This window comes from Syzygium oleosum, unplaced genomic scaffold (assembly GCF_021117445.2).
Source record: "Syzygium oleosum isolate NSW1041296 unplaced genomic scaffold, Sole_v2.1 Sole_v2.04, whole genome shotgun sequence".
In the NCBI taxonomy this organism is placed as follows: Eukaryota; Viridiplantae; Streptophyta; class Magnoliopsida; order Myrtales; family Myrtaceae; genus Syzygium; species Syzygium oleosum.
Window position 1 is genome coordinate 3299240 of NW_026607488.1, and position 22828 is coordinate 3322067.

The following is a 22828-nucleotide window of genomic DNA, read 5'->3' on the forward strand; positions in this document are numbered from 1 at the left end:
AAGAAGGATAAAGGAGTCCCTGGTTGAATTGTGAGGCATGATATAACCAAAGTCAACCATTATACCGTCAGTAGTGATAGCGTCGATTTCGTGCCAACACCACCGATACTCTCTTACAATCTAACAAACCATCTCGAGATATATTGAGAGGAATATATATGAAGATCAAAGTAAACAAATGCACTCTTTTTGGTATATAGATCTATCATGATATTTGGTTGATCGATGTGTGGTGACATTGGATTATGAAGTTTATTGGTTACAGAAACTTCAATAAGAATTACTATAATTTACAACCAATTCAAGATCCGTGCTTCGTCCAATTCAAGATTCTTCTTGGGATATATATGTTTTACAAACTCGATGAACTATCGATTGAGAATAATAGATAATACGAAGGACAATACCACCCATCCAAGCCTGAAGTAACTAACAAGTCTCGTCGGCCCCTCATCCTCCGGTTCCTGCATCACAAAGCTTTAGACTCTCAGCAAATGGAACTTGTTAAAGCATATGGACATTCCATTCGAGATTATTCGAGCAATTTAACATTGAACAAATTGAAAATGCGCGTGCCGTAAGATCTAGATTAACCAAAAAGTAAAAGCCTTTTTGGACGAATGATAAAAAGAACAGAGAGAAAACATGGAGCAGTTTGATTGAGTACCGGTGGTGGAGGAGGAGAGGAGAGTGTGTAGGGGTCTGAGTAATGTCGGCCTCGAAAGGCCACATGTATCTGTCCGGCTTCTCACTCCTGGCCAAGCTCCAATCATACAGTGTTTTCTCTTCGACTGATGACAGTATCCTTGCACGACTCCTGTCCGAACATTGCGAAATCTCATTGATCTCATCTTCTTCGAGCCCCTCCTCGCTGTTCACTTCTTCCACCTTCTTCTTGTACGGCCTGGCAACCAGCTCGTTTCCATGCAGGCAGACAGAATATGAACATTAATCTCGACGTTCTTCGAAAAGGGAAATCAGAGTGCCTGAATTGGGCGAAGATACAAGCACACGGGAGGCACATGGGCTGGACCTGATCGTAGGGGCATTTTCTCGGGAGCCCGAGCCTGCCGTAATGATCCACGTCCGTGATGGCTGCATTCTAAAACCAAAACCAATCAAATTCCCATCTTTACCTCCTCTTCCCGAACAAAACTCAAGCAGGACACGATTGAAACACCCCCCCCCCCCTCGGTAAAGAACCAAAACTTTGAGAGCTAAAGATGGAGTCTTTTACTGATGCCGCGAAGGGCTCGTTCGACATTGAGCACGGAGATGAGAGAAGGGGGCAAGTCAGGGAGCTTCAATGGAGCTTTCCGAGGTGTGGCTCTCTGTCGCTGCCGCCGCCATCGCCGTGTTGGTCTTGGTTGGGTCGTCGCCGGAGGAGCTTGTCGACAAGGATTGACCTCCTGGGTTTGGTCGGGAACGCAAGAGCAGTGTTGAGTGGGAATGAGGAGGAAGATGATGCGGATGGCCTCCAACCTGTGGAACGTTATCCGCACACGCAGTACAAATAGAAAGAGAACAGCCCTTTAATCTTAACATTAAATAAATTTAAATTATGAGAAGAGCCACAAGGTCGTTGTAGTATAGTGGTGAGTATTCCCGCCTGTCACGCGGGTGACCCGGGTTCGATCCCCGGCAACGGCGTCTATTTTCTTTTGGTTTTTTGCAGAAATAGGACGGCTCTTACCAATGAATCCACAAGAAGATACACGCATGCCTATACACATCACAGAAATCCTTGGTTTCTAACAACATGTATATCACGCTAGTTTTTTACTATACCTTAATCTGTAGGATGTAGAGCTCCATGACTGGAGGTTTGGCTGTGTTTGATGGTCCCAGTGGGATAGTCCTTACTGGTCGACGAAAACATTGATTTGGTCTTCTTGATTAGCTTGAAATCCCCGAGATATATTCCAAAAAGAGAGATCACAGGAAACATAAGCATGTTAGGGAGCTAGTATCCTGTTCAGATATGTGTCATGACCTACGTCTGGTGCATGGTTGATGGCCGATGAAATCAGGGGTTGTCTCTTACGCCTTGTTTTCTCGTTCAGCCTCAAGGAACGACTGGGACGAGTAAATGTACATTGTGCCGGAGCCCTCGCCAGCAACCCAACGGCCACGCCTTGTGGTCATGTATTCAGCCGGTACTCCTCTGCATGACTTGAATTCCCGTTTTCCTCTGTGGTTATGTGTGTTCCTATTTTACATTTTAGTGCAATTCTCCATGTATAGGAATCGCATTATGGAATGGTGCAACGAGAAGCCCGAATGCCCTCTCTGCCGCACTCCTATTACTCACTCAAGCTTAGTCTGCCTATATCATTCGGATTTTTAGTCCATTTAAAGTGTATTTCAATCTTTAGCTGGTGGAAAGAATAAGAAGGAAGCAAAGCAGTTGCCTCTGTGTTACATAGGTGAGGGTAGCCATTGGAGCCGGGAGCCATCAACTTTCACATCAGATTAGTTGCGTTTAGAGTAAGTTTGCATCACATGCATTGCGTAAAACTCAATTTTCATTAAGGGTGCGCATGGCAACTTGCCAAATAGTGATTGATTCTATTCTTTTGTTCCCAGAATCAGTTTGGAAACAGAAATCCGTTTGTTTAATTTTTTTATTCTGAGCACAAATTTGCAAGAATTTGTTCCCAGAATGAGTTTTGGAACAGAATCAAGAATAAAAAAAATAGCTTTTTGATTCTGGGAACAAAAATGAGAATCAGTTTTTTTTTCTTCTTCTTTTTCTTGGTTTTTGATGTAGCTTCTAATGTCCGGCGCGAGGACCGCCCTCGCCATATCTGGCGAGATTAAAATATTTTAATAAAAAAATATTTTACTGGCCATGGCCGGCGACTAGGCCATGAACAAAAAAATTTATTATTAATAAAAAAATAATTAATCGGCCATGGCCGGCGACTAGGCCATGAAAAAAATATATTATTAATAAAAAATATTTTACCGACCATGGCCGGCAATCAGGCCATGGCAAAAAAAAATTCAATATAATAAAAAAATATTATTAATAAATAATATAAAAAAAATTTACCGGCCATGGCAAAAAAAAATTAAAAAATATTTTTATTAAAAATAATTTTTATTAAAATATTTTAATAAAAAAATATTTTACCGGCCATGGCTAAAAAAACTAAAAAAGTTATATTTTAAAAAAATATTATTAATTAAAAAAAATATTTTACCGGCCATGGCCAAGAAGGAGAGAAGAAAAAAAGAAAAGAAAAAAAAGAAAAAAAAAGAAAGAAATATTAAAATATTTAAAATATTATTAATAAAAAGAAATTTTGTGTCGTTACCAAAGCATTTCTGTTTTTTTTCTATTCCAGAAATGGAAATTTTGGGCCGTTATCAAACACTTTCAAATGCTCAGAATAAGTTCCCAGGCACAGAATAAAAAAAAATCATTTCTGAGCAGGATCAGTTCTCGGGCACAGAATCGTTGCCATGTGCACCTTAAAGAGAAAACCCAGAAAAGGCTAATTACAATTGCATAATTAGAATAGAATTCTTTTTTTCTTGCAATTTATTTATTGCTTTTGATTTATGAAGTGTTACTTTTATTGGTTGCATGCCCACGTGATCACATTACATGTTAGTGACTAGGTTTAAAATTGATTCAAGATTGCTTGCAAAAATGTTTTTGAAATAAAGAGAAAATGTACCGAATGGGTGTTGATTAATCCAACGTAATCAAGTCCCCATATCCGGAAATCTCTCATTCGCAGAAGTAAATTATTATCCCACACTTTATTTGGGTATCTAATCAACCTATCAATAACTTATTAATTGCGACTCCTAAATAAATTGATTTTGCATGTTAATTGATCTGAAAGTTGGGAATTGGTATGGACTTGGAAGAGCTCGAACTAAGTCTTTGGGCTTAGTAATCCCACATAATCAGCCCCTAAGTGGTTCACTCGAGGGAAGGTCACGACACTTATTTCTAGTTAATATTGCTCCCTGAATGTTGTAGAATAACACTGATGCCTTATTTGAGGTTAAGGTTGCTTATGGATAAAGATTGAAGGCCATGAACATGATTAAGAGAAACTTGTCAAGCCAATCTAATGCATACTATGTGTTCGACGAAATGCCCAAACCAATTGTGAATCTTGAAAATGTTGATTCGAGCTTGATTAATGTGATATCCATATCCTGAGTTATTAAACACAGTTCGGTTTAATGAATTAAAATTATTTAAAACAAAATCTGGAAATTTTTCAAAAAAAATTGTGGGCTAGTGTTAAATTAGGGAAGAAATGACATTTTTTGGAATTTTCCTCATTTTTCTAAAGTCATTCTCCTAATTTAGTGTTTTTTTGGCATTTTACGAATAATTATTTTCGTAAATAATCAGTTTTGTATATATTAGAATTATCTAAATGTAGTTCACGCAATTAGAGTAATTTCATGCATATTTAAGTTTCCATTTAGCTTCTGAGGGACCCTGTTTTGGGCTCTATAACAAGGTCATATATATTTTTTGCCCGACTTGTATTGGGTTTTACCTACTGTACTTTACTTATTTCAATATCGTCATACTTTGATCTTATGTGGTTTCATTTTCATTGTTTGGGTGTGGATATATGTATTTATGATTATCTATGTTTAGCTCGATTGCATATGGACACATAGATGAACACGTAAATGGAATATAAAATGAAAAGACCGCATGGATCACTTAGTTCACAAATACTCAAGTTTAGGTACCAAAAGGGTTTTAGTTCGATAACTAGTGTAACCAAGTACCTGTACTTGAATCTCTGGTTGCGTAGAAAGTGAGATATACTCTCGTACCTCACTTGGCTTTTCAATCGACTAGTGGAGACTCCCAGTTCACATAGAACCTTTGGAACTTAAAATGAATCCCAACATTGCGTGAGATAGGGGTTTAGGAGAGCTCATGCCTAATCAAGGGCCGTTGGCCCACCTTTTGGACATTATCTTTAAACCTGTCATTCCTTGATCACGTTAGGAGGATCGCGTTAGGAGGATCGCGATAGTTACATACAGTAAATAGGTCATAAATGAGTTTAGAATGGTAAAACCAAAAATAATATGTATGTTAAATGAATTCACAGTTTACTTAAATCCAACTCACCTCTATGAATCTCTCTTAACTCTCTCTTACCCTCACTCGATCTTGTGCTCGCTCACTTCGCGCTCTCACTTCAATTTGGGTATGAGTTTTCCTATATTGAGTTAAATATATAAGCATGTTAGTAATATAGGTAAGATTGGGGATGGATCTGGTAAGGTATGTGTCACTATATATACATTGCATGGAAATGGGTTAAACGGATTAAATGGGTCAATTTGGATCGAAAAATTTTCGACCCAACATAAACCTGATCAGACTCACCCATTTGACAGGTCTACTATGGGAATTCACCCCTCATATTCCAACCGCAACCTCAAGAAAAAGGGAGATAAAGATCAACACTAACTAAAAACTAAAACAAAAAGTTTCAAAGTCGAAAGCCTCACTTATTGAATTGCTCAAGATAGCTCCTCATTACTAACCATCCCTCCCTCCCTCACAACAACTCCCCGGACCACCAAAGCTAATCCAATATCCGAATTGTCGTCTTCTAACATAGCCATAGTTCTTCAAATCATAGACATTGGATTTATCCACCCACTTGACTGTTTTTGTTGAAGGATGTTGAAAAGCACCGGTTGCATCGATCCAAGTAAGTTGTCGAAAAAATGTGGCGTGCCTGAAATTTCCGGCAGGCTTGTGACCAGTATGTTGCACCGACACTCTCTTAGAGCCACCGTGTCGGTGTCCGACACGCGTTCGACACGCTCGAACAAGTGGTCAAGAGGTGTCGAACATTCGACACGCGACCAACGCATCGGACACGCCGGCGACACGCGTGCCCTCGTTATCGAGAGAGATGAGGAAGAAGGTGCAGCCGAGAGAGATAGATGAGGAAGAAGGTGCCAGATCTCCGGCGCCGAGGACGACACCCTCCGCGCCGTCATCTCCTTCGCCTCCCGCTTCTCCAGCGCCGAGGACGACGCCCTTCACGCCATCATCTCCTTTGCCTTGCGCTTCGTCGGCGACGAAGGAGAAGGAAGAGGTGGGAGGAAGCTGCGGGTCGCGCGAAGGAGGAAGCTGAAGAGAGCAGGAGGCGGGGCAAAAGAGAGGAAGATGTTATTAGGCCTAATTCCAAAAAAAACCCCAAACTTTACACTTTGTCCCAATTATACCCTGAACTTTTTTTTGTCTCAAGAAAAACCTCAAACTTTTCTCCGAGTCCCAAATCTACCCTACCGTTATAACTCTGTCCAATTAACGTCGGAAAAAAAAAAAAAAAAAAAAAAAAAAAAAAACAGAACCGTGCGGCGTGGCCAAGCCTTCGCCGGTGGCCCGCCACGCCGCCGGAAGGAGCGGCGGCCCTCGCCTGGGCCTTCCGAAGGCGGCGACCTCGCCGGCCCGGGCGAGTCGCCGGCGAGGGCTGCGGCCCCGATCGGGGCGAGGTCGCGCCTCCCCAGATCGGGGCTTGTGCCCTCGCCGGCGACTCGCCCGGGCCGGCGAGGTCTCCGCCTTCGGGAGGCCGGCGAGGCCTCGCCTGGGGTCGGCGGCCCTCGCTGGGCCTTCCCGAAGGCCGGCGACCCTCGCCGGCCCGGGCGAGTCGCCGGCGAGGGCTCGCAAGCCCCGATATGGGGGAGGGCGCGACCTCGCCCGGATCGGGGCTGCGTCCCTCGCCGGCGAGGGTCGTCGGCACTTCGGGAGGCCCGGGCGAGGCCTCGCCCGGGTCAGCTGGCCCTCGCCCGGGCCTTCCCGAAGGCCGGCGACCCTCGCCGGCCCGGGCGAGTCGCCGGGCGAGGGCCTGCAAGCCCCGATCTCGGGGAGGCGCGACCTCGCCCGAGATCGGGGGGCTGCAGTCCCCTCGCCGACGAGGGTCGTCGGCCTTCGGGAGGCCCAGGGCGACGCCTCGCGGGGTCGGCGGCCTCGCCGGGCCTTCCCGAAGGCGGCGACCCTCGCCGCCCGGGCGAGTCGCCGGCGAGGGCCTCCGCCTCCCGATCCGGGGGCGAGTGGTCGCGCCCTCGCCCCTGATCGGGGGCTGCAGCTCCTCGCCGGCGACTCGCCCGGGCCGGCGAGGGTCGCCGGCCTTCGAGAAGGCCCGAGCGAGCCGCCGCTCCTTCCGGCGGCGTGGCGGCGGCCACCGGCGAAGGCTTGGCCACGCCGCACTGCGGCTGTTTTTTTTTTTTTTTTTTTTTTCCCGACGTTAATTGGACGGAGTTATAACGGTAGGGTAGATTTGGGACTCAGAGCAAAGTTTGAGGTTTTTCTTGGGACAAAAAAAAGTTCAGGGTATAATTGGGACAAAGTGTAAAGTTTGGGGTTTTTTTTGGAATTGGGCCGATGTTATTAGGGTTTTGACAAAAGAAAGTGGGCTGGGCTTCCAAATTGGCTGTTTTTTTGGTTTTTGATCTTGTACTTTCCTTGTTTTCTAATTTCATTATCTAATTTTAGTTTCTTAACTAATATATTTATTTACACATAATTATTTTTTGAAAATTTATGTTTACTAAGCTCGCGTGTGTATAATGTTTTTAGGGTAAATTCATTCTAGGCTTTTTTTTAATCATTTATTTACTTATTTGAATCAAATTTAAAAATAATAATTTATTATATATATATCAACATATCCCAACGTGTCGAAATTCTCTATTTTTTGAAAAATAATGTGTCACGTGTCGTATCGTGTCGTATTGCGTGTCGCGTGTCGGTATCGGTGCAACATAGGTGACCACTTGCCATCGGAGGACAAACTCCGTCTCTCCCGGACCGACCCACTCCTCCCCAAGCCATATGTAGCAAGCCATTGCGTAAATATAAGAACAGTTCACTCGGCCAATAACCAACTAAAATCTCTGGATCACCAACGGTAAGGATGCGCATGGAATGCATTCCAGAATAAAAATTCTGTTCCGGAATGCATTCCGGAACAGAATGGCGTTTGTTAACAAATTTCCGGAATGCATTCTGGAGCGATTTTTGCATTCTTGAATAAAAATGCGTTTGTTAAAAATATTTGTTTCCAGAATGCATTCTTGATTCCAGAATGCATTTTTGATTCCGGAATGAGTTTTTGGCAAGAAAAAGATAAGCTACTTTTTGTAGCTTCTTGATTCCGGAATGCATTCTCCCTTTCTCACAATTTTTTTTTTCAGAAAATGCATAAAAATTGAAAATTCCTAGAAAAATTCATAAAAATTTCCAGAAAATAAAAAAAATCAGATTTCGGGAAAATATGAAATTTGGTGAATTTTTTTTAAAAAAATCAAAAAAATCAAAAATTTCAAAATTTCACAGAATAGCTTAAAACACATGTGGCCACCAACTTTGAGTGAAATTTAAATTTTTTGAGATGCCCAAAAAAAATCAAAAATTTCAAAACTTCACAAAATGGCTTAAAATACCTGTGGCCACCTATTTTGGGTGAAATTTAAATTTTTTGAGGTGCCAAAAAAAAAATAAAAATAATAAAAAAATAAAAATTTTCAAAACTTCACAAAATGGCTTAAAATACCTGTGGCCACCCATTTTGAGTGAAATTTAAATTTTTTGAGATGCCAAAAAAATAAAAAATAAATAAAAAATAAAAAACTTCACAGAATGGCTTAGAATATCTGTAGCCACCTACTTTGAGTAAAATTTAAATTTTTTGAGGTGCCCAAAAAAATAAAAAAATAAAAAATTCAAAACTTCACAAAATGGCTTAGAATACCTGTGGCCACCCACTTTGAGTGAAATTTAAATTTTTTTAGGTGCCCAAAAAAAATTAAAAAAAATCAAAAATTTCTAAACTTTACAGAATGGCTTATAATACATGTGGCCACCCACTTTGAGTAAAATTTAAATTTTTTTAGGTGCAAAAAAAAATCAACAAATCAAAATAGATTTATGTTCCAGAAATCAATTTCTTGAGCAGAATTAGTCATGTTTTATCAAACAGATTTCTCCTCCAGAAATCAATTTCTGGCAAGAATTCCAGAAATCAATTTCTGGCAATAATTTGATTTCTGGAGCAGAATGGTTACCATTCGCATCCTAAGCCACCAATTCTTTTTACTTGGATCCAGCGTATGAGCAAAAATGTCCATGAGTTCTTAACGTATTTGAGATTAACTTCATTACTTCTAAAAGTTAAAAAGATAAATTGTGCAAAGTTTGAAATAACATATATTCATATACATATGTGTATGTGTATATATATACGCACACAACTATAGAAATTGCTTATGTATTGTAAAAAGGAAAAGTAAAATTTAAAGAAGTGGATGAACAAAACTCACATATCAAAAGCGCTTTTGTGTGTGTGCGATTTCCCTAACTTTTTTTTATCAGAATTTTCCCTAACATATGTACCCCCAAAAACTTTCTTCCTAGATGTGTCCCATCACACATCTATCCGAAAATTGATTGCCTAAGAAAAATTAGATCTAATAGTTCATATTTGATAAACGTTTATTATGTCTTGATAGTAAATGGACATATCCACATGATTTTTAGCTGCCCCAATCAATTTTGAGAGATAGACAGATTGGAGGTTGTAATTTGTTGAATATTTGTTATGTGTCACGACTAGTGTTAATCGCCCAACATGTGTGTAGTTCAAGATTATTCACCGAAGTTGAAGTCAGTTAATCTTGTTCTCAGCATATGCGATTAGTGAAGAAGATAGCACGATAGGTTTGAATTGGTCTAGTTAAGAACATAATACATTGTCTAAATTTTCTCAAAATCAAGCTCACTTGGAAGATTTGGATAGAAAAACTCAAATTGAGATCCGCCATAAGAGGAAGCACGATTGAATATATCACCAGGAGTTACTGACCTATGAACCTGGACAAAACCTAGACATAGCATGTTGTAACATCCGTTACGGTAGCCATTACCCTACAAGAATGATGCTTTAGTCCACAAAAGAAGCCAAGGTTCCAACTTCATTGTTGGAAATTCAAAATCCGTTGGGAGAATAAATCAACAAGTTTCAAACTAACCGTCCAATATGTAAACAACCGAGGCCGAGTATCACCATATAGTTGTAAAGAAACCTAGTCAAAGCAAAAGATATTATATTTTTCATCTTAATACCTTCTCTGTATATACCTACAAATTGAAGTAACTGCCAGCCTATAGCAGTCACATTTATATGATCGAGGGGGATCAATTTTAATCCACATGTTATGTGAGATGACTTGATCAGGAGCTATGGTTAGATTGTAGATATTAGATCTCCCATAACCTTCATATTTGATATTCTTTGTCATGTCGTCTCTCAAAGAAACTACTTGCATCAAGTTGTAAAAGGGGTAAAAAGACAAATAAACTTTTGTTTGCTTATGATTCGTTCTACTATGGTGGATTAGTGGTGCTTATGCTTCAAAATCACAAATGCAATTTGGATCGAGAATTTAGATTCCGAAAGGTGATAATACATTTTTTTTAATTGTATTTTTTCTTTGTACTGCTTGTGAAAAGATCGATCTATATGATTTCTCGAATATAGCCGGACCTGTATTTTCTTATGTCGAGAAATTTTGGGCATATCAGAGGTGGCTGTGACAAGAATATAGGTCATGCAATGCATACAACCTATGAACGCTAATCTTTTCATAAGTTATCTACAGGCTTTCAATGAAACAAACTCTCATAAACCTCAAATTATGTAAATGTGCGTGTCTGGGTGCGCTAGAGCACAACATATGTTGAGATAGAGAGAACTATACATGTTGAGAAAGAGCATTCTGACTCTTAAGAGGATGGCATCTTGGCTACGGATTTTTCCCTTATCAAGTCTTCCTTTCTAACTCGAGGAATTGGTACTGTGCCGGTAGGGCAAGGTTCTCTCAATCCGAACCGTTCAAATTTAACCTTTGAAGGAATATGAAAGCGAACGAAGCTTATATTTGGCTCGGTCTGCAAAAATGACGGTCATAGCTAGTATCATCAAGCAGAGCAAGTTGATTCGAGAGTGACGATTGTTTGACTAAACACGATTTTATTCCTCGACAGAATAAAGGGGAAAAAAGGATAAATTATTACCTGAATTTTGTGGTTTTTCAAGAGTGGATAATCAAGTGCCGTTTGCTTGTTAATTTCAACAAAATCGATGGTGTCTCCTTCCTTGGTCTTCATTAAAATACCAAATATAATCAGTCAAATTTTCAAAAAAAAAAACACCACTTCCGAACAAGATAGATTGTAGAATGTAACATGTAATCCAAAAGGCTCGAAGAAAATCACTGAGAATTTTGATAGATTAACTACCACAAATGTCTTCATGGGCGACTTGGTCATCATCTGAAATTGTCTTTCCAAATCTCGATCATCATCATCTTCAGAGATGCTTGCCATCTCACCCGTCGAAACACTTAAGAGAATAAGCAACAATAATGCAAGTTGCATTCTCACTTGTATAATGATTCTTGAAGTTTCGAAATGATGTTGCATAGTGTTTAGGTTATCTCTATTTATAAACAATGACGTTTTTCTTCTTTCCCGTGGCCGCTCTTTGTGCCTTAGTGAAACCCCACATGCCCCGACAATGGGGTTCGACGCAAGAAATTATTTCATCAGAAAAAAGAAGCTCGACAAATGGCAAGCGTGCATTTTCATTAGCAATAAAATGGCAGACATGCATTATTTCATGGACAATTTGTAGTCTCCCAAGTCGAATAAGAAATACATATCTTTGATTTAAAAGAAATAAATTGATGACGTTTTTTTATATAATTATTTTGTCGAAGGGAGGCTTTTGTCAAGACAACGTGGATATAACGGGAAAAGTGCCAAAAAAGTCCTAAACCTTTTGCATTGGTACCAATTTAGTCCTAAACCTTTTTTTTGTGCCAATTCAGTCCTAAACCTTTTGCATTGGTACCAATTTAGTCCTAAACCTTTTTTTGGTGCCAATTCAGTCCTAAACCTTTTGTATTAGTACCAATTCAGTCCTAAACCTTTTTTTGGTGCCAATTCTGTCCTAAACTTTTTGCATTTGTGCCAATTCAGTCCTAAACCTTTTGTCTTTGTGCCAATTCAGTCCTTCCGGCCAAAATTGGCCGGATTTTGTTGAAGTGGACGCCGACCGGCCGGCGGCCGGTCACCGGCACTGATGTGAACAAAAATAATAATATTTTAATATTTTTTGAATATTTGTTTATTTTTTTCTTCTCTTCTTTTCTTTTTTTTTCCCCTCCCCTCCCCTCCCTCCTCCAGCCGGTTGTCGGACCGACGACCGGCGACGGCAGGCTCGCCCTTGCCGGCCACTGGCGACGGCGGCCTCACCCAGCCATGGCGAGGCTCGCCCTCGCCGGGCGAGGCCGTCATCGCCCGTGGCCGGCGAGGGCTCGAGCCTCGCCCAGCCATGGCGAGTCTCGCCGTCGCCGGGTGAGGCCGTCGTCGCCGGCCTCTAGCCTCTGGCCAGTCGTCAGTTCGGCGACCGGCTAGAGGAGCGAGGGGAGGGGAGGGGAGGGGAAAAAGAAAAGAAAAGAAGAAAAGAAATAAAAATTCAAAAAATATTAAAATATTATTAAATTGTCCACGTCAGCGCCGGTGACCGGCCACCGGTCGGCCAGCATCCACGTCAGTAAAATCCGGCCAAAATTGGCCGAAAGGACTTAATTGGCACAAAGACAAAAGGTTTAGGACTGAATTGGCACCAATGCAAAAGGTTTAGGACTTAATTGGCATTAAAAAAAGGTTTAGGACTGAATTGGCACAAATGTAAAAGGTTTAGGACTAATTTGGCATCAAAAAAAAGTTTAGGACTAAATTGGTATCAATGCAAAAAGTTTAGGACTTTTTTGGCACTTTTTTCCCTGTATATAACTATGGCATGATCGACAAATGGCGAACATGTATTCTCAATAGAACCGAATTGGCAAACATGCCTTACTTCACGCACATTTTGTACCCTTTTGAGTCATTTATTATTTTAACCAAGCATGAGAACGACATCTCTTAAGTCATTCAACCCCTTAATTTAATTTTCTGTTCCATGATTTTTGCAACGGAAAACAAAAATCGATATAATCGTTTTCAGTCTTCCTTCGTGGTATTATCATCAGCCAAAACTGAATGAAATTTTGATAAAGTGGATCGAAGATTCTTTTTCTTTTTTTAAAAGTTCATACCTACATTCAATCACACTATTTAAAGTTGTTATCATATATATATAATCCGTGATATGATTAACTTCGAAAAAAATCCATTCCAAGCATGGGCAAGGGAACTTGTTTCATAATATAAGTAGGCTACTTTTTATGGATAGTTCAATTTTTGCATGAAATTCGATTGACACCACCTACTTTTTTTATTAAAAAAAAAATCTCTACTGCATCAAGCAAATATTATATGAACCTTAAGTATACATTAAACTAAATCTGAACCGATAAATTTGTGGGACCATATGCGATTCTCATAGAACCAAGCATGTTCAATGAGTCAAATTCGATGTAATATATACACTGGGTTCATCGAATAATTTCTCGTGTTGATCCCCATTGTCAGACGTGTGGGGTTTCACTAAAGTACAACTAGTGTACCTTCGTTGTTTATAAATGGGATAACGACACTAATTATCCATAAACTTTGATCCAATATATAATATGATCCCGAAACTTTAAATTTATTTAATGTGGTCTTTGAACTTTAGCCCAATATGCAATATCGTCCCTGAACTTTTAATTTATTCAATTTGATCCCCGAACTTTTGATACATGTTCAATTTAGTCCCTATATTATATGAAAATGTCCAATGATGTTATTCCATTAATTAAAATTTATGGACAACATTGAATATTTTTATATAGTTTAGAGACTAAGTTGAATATGCACAAAAACTCCAAGGATCTCATTGAACAAATTTAAAGTTCAAAGACCATATTGCACATTTGGCCAAAGTTCATGAAAGATTTATGTCATTTACCCTTTATAAACAGACAGCCTTAAAACTATGCAACATATTTCGAAACTTCATATTCCACTATACAAGGGAGAATGAAACTTGCATCATTATTGTTGAGATACACGTGTGAGTTCTGTTAGAAAAGTCCCACATCGGATAATTGATATGGTGTTGAGCAATTAATATATCTCACTTGGCCCATAACTTATTGGTTTAAGCTTTTGAGTGAAAGTGGGTCCAACTAGATATGTTGACGGGCTCGGACTTAAGCTCCCTCTTGATGATCTCTCCCTAGGTGAATGTGGGTCTAACTGGGTAGGCTTGAATTTGAGCTCCCTCTTGACGATCTTCCCAGGTGAAGGGGTGAATGTGGGTCTAACTGGTGAAGGTATCGGACTTCTGCTGCGCAATCCCAACAATTATTGCCCATTTTCTTAAGTTCTACACATGAGATAGCAAGCATTTCGGAAGATGATGATTGAGAGTTGGAAAGACAAATTAAAATTATGACCAAGTCTTGCTTATAGTTGACAAGCAATAACCTCTTTTTCATAAGTTTCTTGAGTTTGAATTTGAGAACCACAACCTTGCATCTCTTTTCATCCTAGTATGATGTAAACTCAAATACTCGTTCGAAATTCTTGTGGTAATTAATCCTTCGAAATTCATGGTGATTTCCTCCTTTCGGATTTTGTTACTTTCTGCAACCTATCATGTTCAAAAGCAGTACTGGTTTGGCAAATGACCGATTAATTTTTTATATTTTCATTTAGACCAAGGAAGGAAGCACAATTGATTGTGTTGAAATTGACAAGCAATCAGTACTGATCATTCGCGATTGAAAAACCACAAAATTCAGGTAACACTTAATCATTTTTCTCCTCGATTCCATGAACAAGGAAAGCCGTGTTCGTCAAAATATCATCACTCTCACATAAAATTCTATGCTTGATAATATTGTGACTGCCTTTCTTATAGACAGAGCCAGATTTATGCTTCGTTGGCTTTCCTACTTCTTCAAAGATTAAATATGTACAGTTCTGTTTCACCGGAATTGTATCCCGTGACGAAATACCTTTTCACCAAACGTCGAAGATCGACTTTTAATTTTAAAGAAAATCAGGATTCCGCGCCAACTCTGAACAGGAAGCGTTACAGGCAAATAGACAATAATCAATACTCAATACGATTAGAACAAGACTATACAGATGCAAACCGCGCCAGAATTTAATCGACGACAAGGTTTGGTGATACTGACTTGAGAAAGTACTCTACAAAAAAATAAGGATTTAGCCACGAAAATTTGCGACGAAAAATTTGCGACAAAAAAGAAATTCGTCGATAATTTGCGATGAAAAAATAATTCGTCGTTAATTTTCGACGAAAAATAATTCGACGGAATTTGCGACGGAAAATTAGCGACGAAAAATAATTTGTCGCTAATTTGCGGCGAAAATAACTATCGTGGCACCTTCATCGCAAAATTCATCGCTAATTAGCGACAAATCGTATACGTTGCTAAATTTTTTATTTGCTGAATTTTTAATATAATACGTTCGTCGCTAATTTCATCGCAAAATTACGCTATACAGAACAAGTATTTTAGTCATGAAAAATTGGCGATGAAAGAAAATTGATCGCTAATTTGAACACGACGACGACGGATTTATGGGATCGTGTGTGTGGTTTTCTTTGGAGCGTTCTTGAGGATTTCCTTGGCTTCTTGTTCCTGGGCGAGGTGGGGGCTGAAACCGCCGCCGAGTGCGAAGTTCGGTCCTTTGCGGAGCCGCGAGCAGGGGGCGGCCGTCCCGCGGTTATTGGTCGTGAGGGCTAGTAAAAAATCCGCAACGATTCTGTTAAGGAGTTTGGGGGATGACGGATGCGGAATGCGAAGCTGCTGTTGTGGCGGGGGAATGTGCCCAAAGCGCCTCCGGTTCATCTTCTTCGCCGGCGGCGGCGGCTGGTAGTAGAGCGTTTGGCGACGTTGAACCCGGAGAGGTGGTCGACGGTGGCCTGTTTCATTCCCCTGTGCTGTTTCTTGAGCTTAATAATCCGTTCGTTTGGCGGAAAATATTCTTTTTTTGAAAAATATTTTCCCGGAAGTCATTTTCCTGGAAAATGTTTTCCCGGAACATAATTTTCCGGTGTTCGGCGACCAATATGAAAAAGTTTCGGAAAATATTTTTCACCGGCGACCGGCGGCGGCGGCGGCGGGCGGCCAGCGACCGGCGGCCAACGGTGGTGACCGGCGATCAACTTCCTCTCCCACGGAAAATATTTTCCCTCCCATGGGCAATTTTGCCTTCAATTTGGGGGAAAATGATTTCCTCTTTGTGAAAAGAGGAAATCATTTTCCTCAAAGCAATGAAGGATTTGGGGGTGGGAAAGGAAAATGTTTTCCCACGGAAAATATTTTCCGCCCCCGAACACCGGAAAACGCGAAAAATATTTTCCAAAAAAATATTTTTCCGCAAACGAACGCAGCCTAAATTTATTTTCTTTCTTTTTTGGAAGTTTCTTAGAGTATTGAACGGGACTGTCGCCATCTATTACCTTAAGCTGTCGGTAATTCTTTTTGTTTTTCTGGCATTGGGAGTTACTTCGCGATCCTCATGATGTCCGATTACTCTACCAGCGCGAGCAATGTAAAGAAATCGTGTTTCTTGGTTAGTGATTTGCTCAAATTTGTAGGATCTTGCTGCGATTCAGTCTCACAAGAGTCCCAAAAGCCGACTTTAACGCCCCTTACGCCCCTTGCACGGAAGATTCTGGTGTTTGAAGGAGAGATGACGCTTTCTCGGGCTGTGATGCGATCCTTGAGTAATGGCTTGCCGCGGCGGTTCCATCGTCCCCATTTAGCTAGACCCCTCTCGGTGAATGCGGCGTCAGGTACTTTTGGAATTTCACTGTCCTGGTGCCGTTCGGGGCTGTTGGAGTGGTCCAAGCTTTCATTGGTCGGCTGTGTGGAAATTTGGTGTAGGTGTAATATTCAAGCTTTCATTGTTAGAAGTAACGATTACTTTCTTCGATGAAGTTGGCCAAATTTCAGTCAAGAACATGTTCGTCCGCATGATTTAGATTTTAAGAGTTTGCAAATGGAGATGTTCCTGAACATTGTTTACCGGGTCATTCTCCTAATGAATCATCAGCAAATTTTGTTAAAGTTCCAGAAGTGCACTCCACTTGAGACTGGACTTCCGCATTTAGGGGAGGTCTTGTTGTTTTTCAGTTTTTCCGTTTAAATTTTAAGTTTCCTTTGATTTAGGTGCTTCTTGGTCTGTTCGATTTTGTTTACAAATGATTCTGTGATATGTGGTCATAGACTCACGTCCTCAACTTTTCTTTGCACAAAACATGATGGATTTTTTTTACTCCTAATTAGCAGCAGTTTTGCCGTCGGACTCATCTATAGATGTGTTGACATTCTTAGTAGATCAAGAAGAATCTTATTGATAAGCTGTTTCTCTACTTTATCCAGGTTCAAGTGACACAACCTTAAAACTATGGAGAGGAAAGACATGCACTCAGACTTTTGTTGGGCATACAGGTTAACCGTTCTCTTTCGTTCTGTTTCTATCTGCTCCAACTTACTAATTTAACAAAAAATAAAGAACAGCTGCTAGAGCTAGCTGAGTGTACTATCTTAAATAGTCAATAGCAGTTTAGTAGTTTATAATGCTCCAAAATCTGCTATGTAGCTGTTGAATTTGATAATAAGCAGTTTGAGAGAAGCCCCCTGTTATGTTTTTTCTTATCATCTTAACTGTTTAGAAATTGAAGCAATTCTTGTTTCCTCTCTTTATTGACTGGAAACTATCGGTTCTCTATTGTGTTTATGAAGCCTGAATTTCATGGAGTCCTTGTGAATTTGTATAAGCTATTATTCAATTGTGTGAAGCTGAACATTTTGGGCCCCTGCTGCTACTGTACCAATGTGTTTGAAATGATAGCAGTTCCTTCCATCATGCTCTTTTTGTTTTTTTTTCCTTCGTGCATTCTGCTTTTGAAAGAAATGTACTAGGTTGATGGCTATTGTTTTGTTCCATGTACTTATTCACTGGTGGATGGTGTAGATACAGTTCGAGGCTTGGCAGTGATGCCTCATCTGGGCATTCTATCTGCATCACATGATGGGTAGGTTCATTTTTTTTTTCTGGTGATTCATTGAATTAAGTTTGTGGTATAGAAAGTTCATCTGTTAGTACTCACTATGTCTAAAGTCCATGAAAGTAATTAGTATATGCTCTTGCTTCTTTGCAAGTTTTGAAGTTTATGTAAGATAAAATCAAACAATAGAAAAAAGTCACCTTCAAACTTTCAAGTCCAATAGTGCTTTAATCCTTAAGATGCCTTCTTAACTCGAATGAGGATTTCTAAAATACCCTACTGGGTGATGGAAAGGTTAGCTGAGACTAGAAACAAGCTTGCATTTATGCCAACTTTGCAACAATTGAGAACGAAGAGAAGTGGTCTCCTGTATAAGTTGACTTGGAAACCTAAAGTGACACGGAAATAAGAGGAGAAGTAGCTGTGGAAAGGAGGACCCATTCGAAACCTGGATCGCTCAGATCAAATGACTTGTGAGAAAAATTGCAGCAAACAAATGAAGTTTGTTTAAGTGCTCCAAGATGTATGTTTGTTCTGACTCTTTGTGGCTGGTCGGACCAATCTTGCATTGGGAACTTACATACCCAAAGAACGCCAAGTGAAATGCTCAGGCATTTTGATGATGCCTTGTCCAATATTTACCATGGAGAAGTTATCTTATCATTCATAGGCACAGCCTGGCAGATCAGGTCTGAGCTTCTGATCATGGGCTAAAGGGAGCCTGTATTTGGCCTGTCATGTCTTTGAATATGGCATATAAGTATGCATGCTGCTGAGCTTATTATATTTACCTTCTTGTCTAATTTGCTCATTCATTTTTGTCTAATTATGTTTACAAAGTTGTATAATCCGCTGCTTGCTGTTAGTGAATAGTTTTTCGTCCCCTGGCAACAGGTCTATCAGGTTATGGGCAGTGAGCGGTGAATGTCTAATGGAGATGGTTGATCATACTTCTATAGTCTATTCTGTTGATTCACATGCTTCGGGCCTTATAGTCGGTGGCAGTGAAGATCGTTTTGCCAAAATATGGAAAGGTAGTTGCTTTTGATTTTCACTTCCACGGGGGTTGCCATGAGCGTTTAACCAATCACTTATTTCTCTTTTTTCCTTTTTCTTACTCCAGCTGTTTGTTGCTGGTTCTTTTAGTTATGTTAGAATAATTATGTTACGGTAGAGTTACAGAGCTTGTCATGCATCATGGCTTGGGTCCTTTATGCTTCTGGCTGGAAGTTTTCTTGTCTATTGCGGTTGGAAGCTTCTGTTTGGTATCAACTAGGTTGCACATTGCTTCCATTGAACATGCGTCTGGAGTGTAATAGTGTGCAGCTGTTTTTGAATGTGGCTCCAAACTCTTTATAGGTTGAGTTAAAATGAAAATGACTTCCCTCGTAAAACTCTTAGGCATTTCTTCAAATGCAACAGTTCCTCCTTGGATTTAATGCTGATGCTCTCTCAATGCAGTCAGCCGCTTATTTTGCCTCCTCCTTTCTAACATATATAGGAGCTGGTCAAATGTGCCTGACTGGTAGCAATTATAGAAATGGTTCAGCGAGGCGACTTGAAAGATGATTAATAGAAACTGAAAGTCTTCGTCCTTGCATCAGAAATAAATTATAATTGAAAATTATCTTATGGATTTTGGGAGTTTTTGATCTTTCAGATGGAGTTTGTGTTCAGAGCATTGAGCATCCCGGTTGTGTATGGGATGCCAAATTTTTGGAAGATGGAGACATTGTGACAGCATGTTCCGATGGGACCATACGTATATGGACAAATCAACAAGATAGGATGGCCGACTCAACTGAGCTCGAGTTATTTGATTCAGAACTATCTTCTTACAAGAGAAGCAGGTACTATAATTGATTAGATGCCAATGGCTGATGTATACCAGTTCCTTAAGTTGATATGTGCATCATGAAGTGATGATTATGAGGAAGATTACTGGCTTTGAGTATGTGTCTGTTCTTTCTCATTCCTCTTCCACTTTTTTCTCTGCATTCTGGACTTTGGGGAGGTTTTGGTCTCTTCATCTTTCTCAGCTGTATAGATAAGATGATATTAAATTTTCTTTGGCTGGTACTCATTATTTGCAGACTGAATGAATGATTGCAAGGTCCTCAATTTTCAGTAATTTGACAGTGTTTCATTTGTCATCCATTTCTTGTTATGACCACAACATTCAGTTACCAGATAGATCTGTATCGCAGAATGGTCTGATCATGTTGCTCCTCAAGAGAGGTTATGGTGAATCATTTCTTTTGGTTAGGTAGTGAATTTTTTCAGCTGAAGGGTTAGGGTAGTGGTTCACCTTGCTTTTCTAAAGCTCAGGTTAAGACACTTTAGAATCTAATGCATGTGGGCGCTTCTTTTTGCGTTTCTCTCTGTTTTGTCTATTTCAGGAAAAGGGTCGGAGGACTGAAATTGGAAGAGTTGCCTGGGTTAGAGGCTTTACAAGTGCCATGTGGGTGCTGTAGTTCGCCTAATAATATATGAATAACATAGCTTGCATGAAACTTTTGCGTACTTGGATGGTTTGTCATGTTCTGTTGGTATCTTTTTGCTTAGAGGTTTACTTTCTCAATGTTCAATTTTCTGCAGAATGTGAGGTTCCTTGCAAATTTTCATAAACGCTGCCGGAATAATAATCAAGAGGAGCTCGGTAAAGTTCGAATATCAGTTAGGTTATGGAAATTAATTGAGCTGCAAATTGATTTTCTTATTTATTTGCCATTTGTCCCTTTTTGTAGACTCGCATCAGCGCCAAGGAGCAGAGGAAGGTTGCGAGGGAGATCAAAACCGCTCGAGCTTTCGGCCTCGTGCCTTTCACGACGATGGGAACGAAATCCTTCGTCTTTGGAAAAACAATGGAGAATCTTGATGAGGATTACGAGTATGAGGCCTTTGAGGGGACGGGTGGTGACATGGAATGAGTGACACGATCCCGATGCCACCGAGGTTTCTGTGAGGATTGTCCATTCGACTTTTCGATCTCATCCTAGCATGCTCCTTTGACTTCTCTTTCTTTATGTACTTTCCAATTTTGGGCAAGTTCATAGCGTTGAATCAGAGTAGATCAGATTTCTGATGTTGGATAAACTAGGCGCAAAGAGCCATTCTTGTGGAAAATATTGATGAATGTATTTAATTTTCATATTATTATAATATTTTCATGTTATTAAGTGCTTAATCAATGTTAAATATAAATTCTAGAAATTAATTTTGCTGTTAATTAGATTTAAAATCAAATAATAAAAGAAATGGTTTTATCATACAGTTGCAAATTATAAAAGTTCGTTGCAAAAATAAAATTTCGTCTCTAAACAATATTCGTCGCAGAGTTCGTCGCTAAAGAATTAATAAAAATTTGTCGTAAATTCGTTCTGGAACAATGTTTGTGGCAAAAGTCAAAATTTTGGCAAAAGTCAAAATTTTTCGTCGCTAAATTAGAGACGAATTTTTTGACCAAAAAAAAAAAAATTAGCTCTTCAAGGAATACGAGTGCGTCGGCTTGAGCGTATGTTGGTTTTCGGCATTCCAAGGTAAGTGGTACGATCTCTTCTTCGTGTTTGCAAACTCATATTTCAAAAGTAATATTGATTATATATAGTATAGTTTATATGAAATGGCATATTTGTTGTATAAAATGTTGGATCGAAGATTTACTCCTTTTCGGTTATTTGTGAATGGTTTGAGAAATGTTTTATGAAAGGCATTTCAAAAAGTTACTAGTTTATAAAATGAATTCCGAAGTGTTTATTTATATACATATATATTCTATTTGATGAACAAAGTTGAGAAAGATTATATATTTTGGATTTGCGAAACCTTTTTTTATGAAAGAATTACAAAAAGCTCTTGATTTTGAGTATAATTATAAAAGGTTATATGTATTGAATTGTGAAATGCTTTCAATTTGATAAAGTGGGTTGTGAAAGGTGATATGATTCAGTTTGCGAAACCATTTTATGAGATGAATTATGGTTTTGATTGTGGGATTATTGGAGAATAAGGATTATGCTCAATATCGTTGTGAACCCATCAAGGGGTTTGTGAATATGCATACTAGTTTTAGGATATTCTTATGGGTTGGACACTAGCAATATGAGTGAAGAGCAAGCCAAGGGGAGAATCTTGGTAGCATTATCACGGGGCATTATACATTGATAAATTGAATGGACCATTAACATGTGATTTAAGATTAGTCGATGGAATAGACCATTGGCGTGTGATTTGATAAAAATTAATCAATGGACTAAATCATTGATGTGTGATATGATATTTTGGATTTAAGCAATGTTTATTATATGTACACAATAATGTTGAAGTAATGTAACTCATTTGGATCTTGTACATATACTATATTCTAGATTTGGGTTAAATGAGTTGTGTTTTAGATTTGTAAATATGCATAGTAGATGCTTGATCTGCTAAGAAAAGATGCACTACATACTGAGTTGTGGCTTCTCACTCAATTCCTTTCAATCTTTTCAGGTTTCTCGTTTAGCGGCCAATAGTATAAGAGCACTTTTGATAGGGACATTTGGGAGATGATTTTTTTTTTTTTTTTTGTATGGCTTGAGGCCATGTCCATGGGGAAGTCATTATCAGAACTCTAACAAACTTTTGCTCACTAGCACTAGTACCTTGTTTGGAGGGAATCATGGATCATTGACAGGCTGGTGGGGCTCTGTTGGCAATTTGGCGCGCCAGGCGCCGCACGGGCTATTCCGCGGCCAAGGAACCGTCGGCCCGTGACACTTGTCTCTAAG

At 39.6% G+C, this 22828-nt stretch overlaps 1 protein-coding gene, 1 long non-coding RNA gene and 1 other non-coding gene across 4 annotated transcripts; 2 read left to right on the forward strand and 1 right to left on the reverse strand.

Moving 5' to 3' along the window:
• Nucleotides 1–314: 314 nt before the first annotated feature.
• Nucleotides 315–1479, reverse strand: LOC130137856 (NAD(P)H-quinone oxidoreductase subunit U, chloroplastic-like). Of its 2 annotated transcripts, none has more exons than XM_056310346.1 (4): nucleotides 1238–1479; nucleotides 1034–1095; nucleotides 668–904; nucleotides 315–464 (listed from the first exon to the last, which is right to left on the reverse strand). In XM_056310346.1, the coding sequence occupies exons 1-4, from the start codon at nucleotides 1262–1264 to the stop codon at nucleotides 353–355; spliced, it is 438 nt and encodes a 145-aa protein (XP_056166321.1). In that variant the 5' UTR covers nucleotides 1265–1479; the 3' UTR covers nucleotides 315–352. The 2 variants fall into 2 exon arrangements, with proteins under 2 accessions (XP_056166321.1, XP_056166322.1); XM_056310347.1 differs by having other exon boundaries at nucleotides 1034–1102.
• Nucleotides 1480–1578: 99 nt separating this feature from the next.
• Nucleotides 1579–1650, forward strand: TRNAD-GUC (transfer RNA aspartic acid (anticodon GUC)). Its single transcript has one exon. It is a non-coding gene; the product is annotated as a tRNA-Asp (tRNA).
• An 18882-nt stretch (nucleotides 1651–20532) lies between these two features.
• LOC130137954 (uncharacterized) lies at nucleotides 20533–21122 on the forward strand. Its single transcript, XR_008816395.1, has 2 exons — nucleotides 20533–20718; nucleotides 20807–21122. It is a non-coding gene; the product is annotated as an uncharacterized LOC130137954 (long non-coding RNA).
• Nucleotides 21123–22828: the final 1706 nt, after the last annotated feature.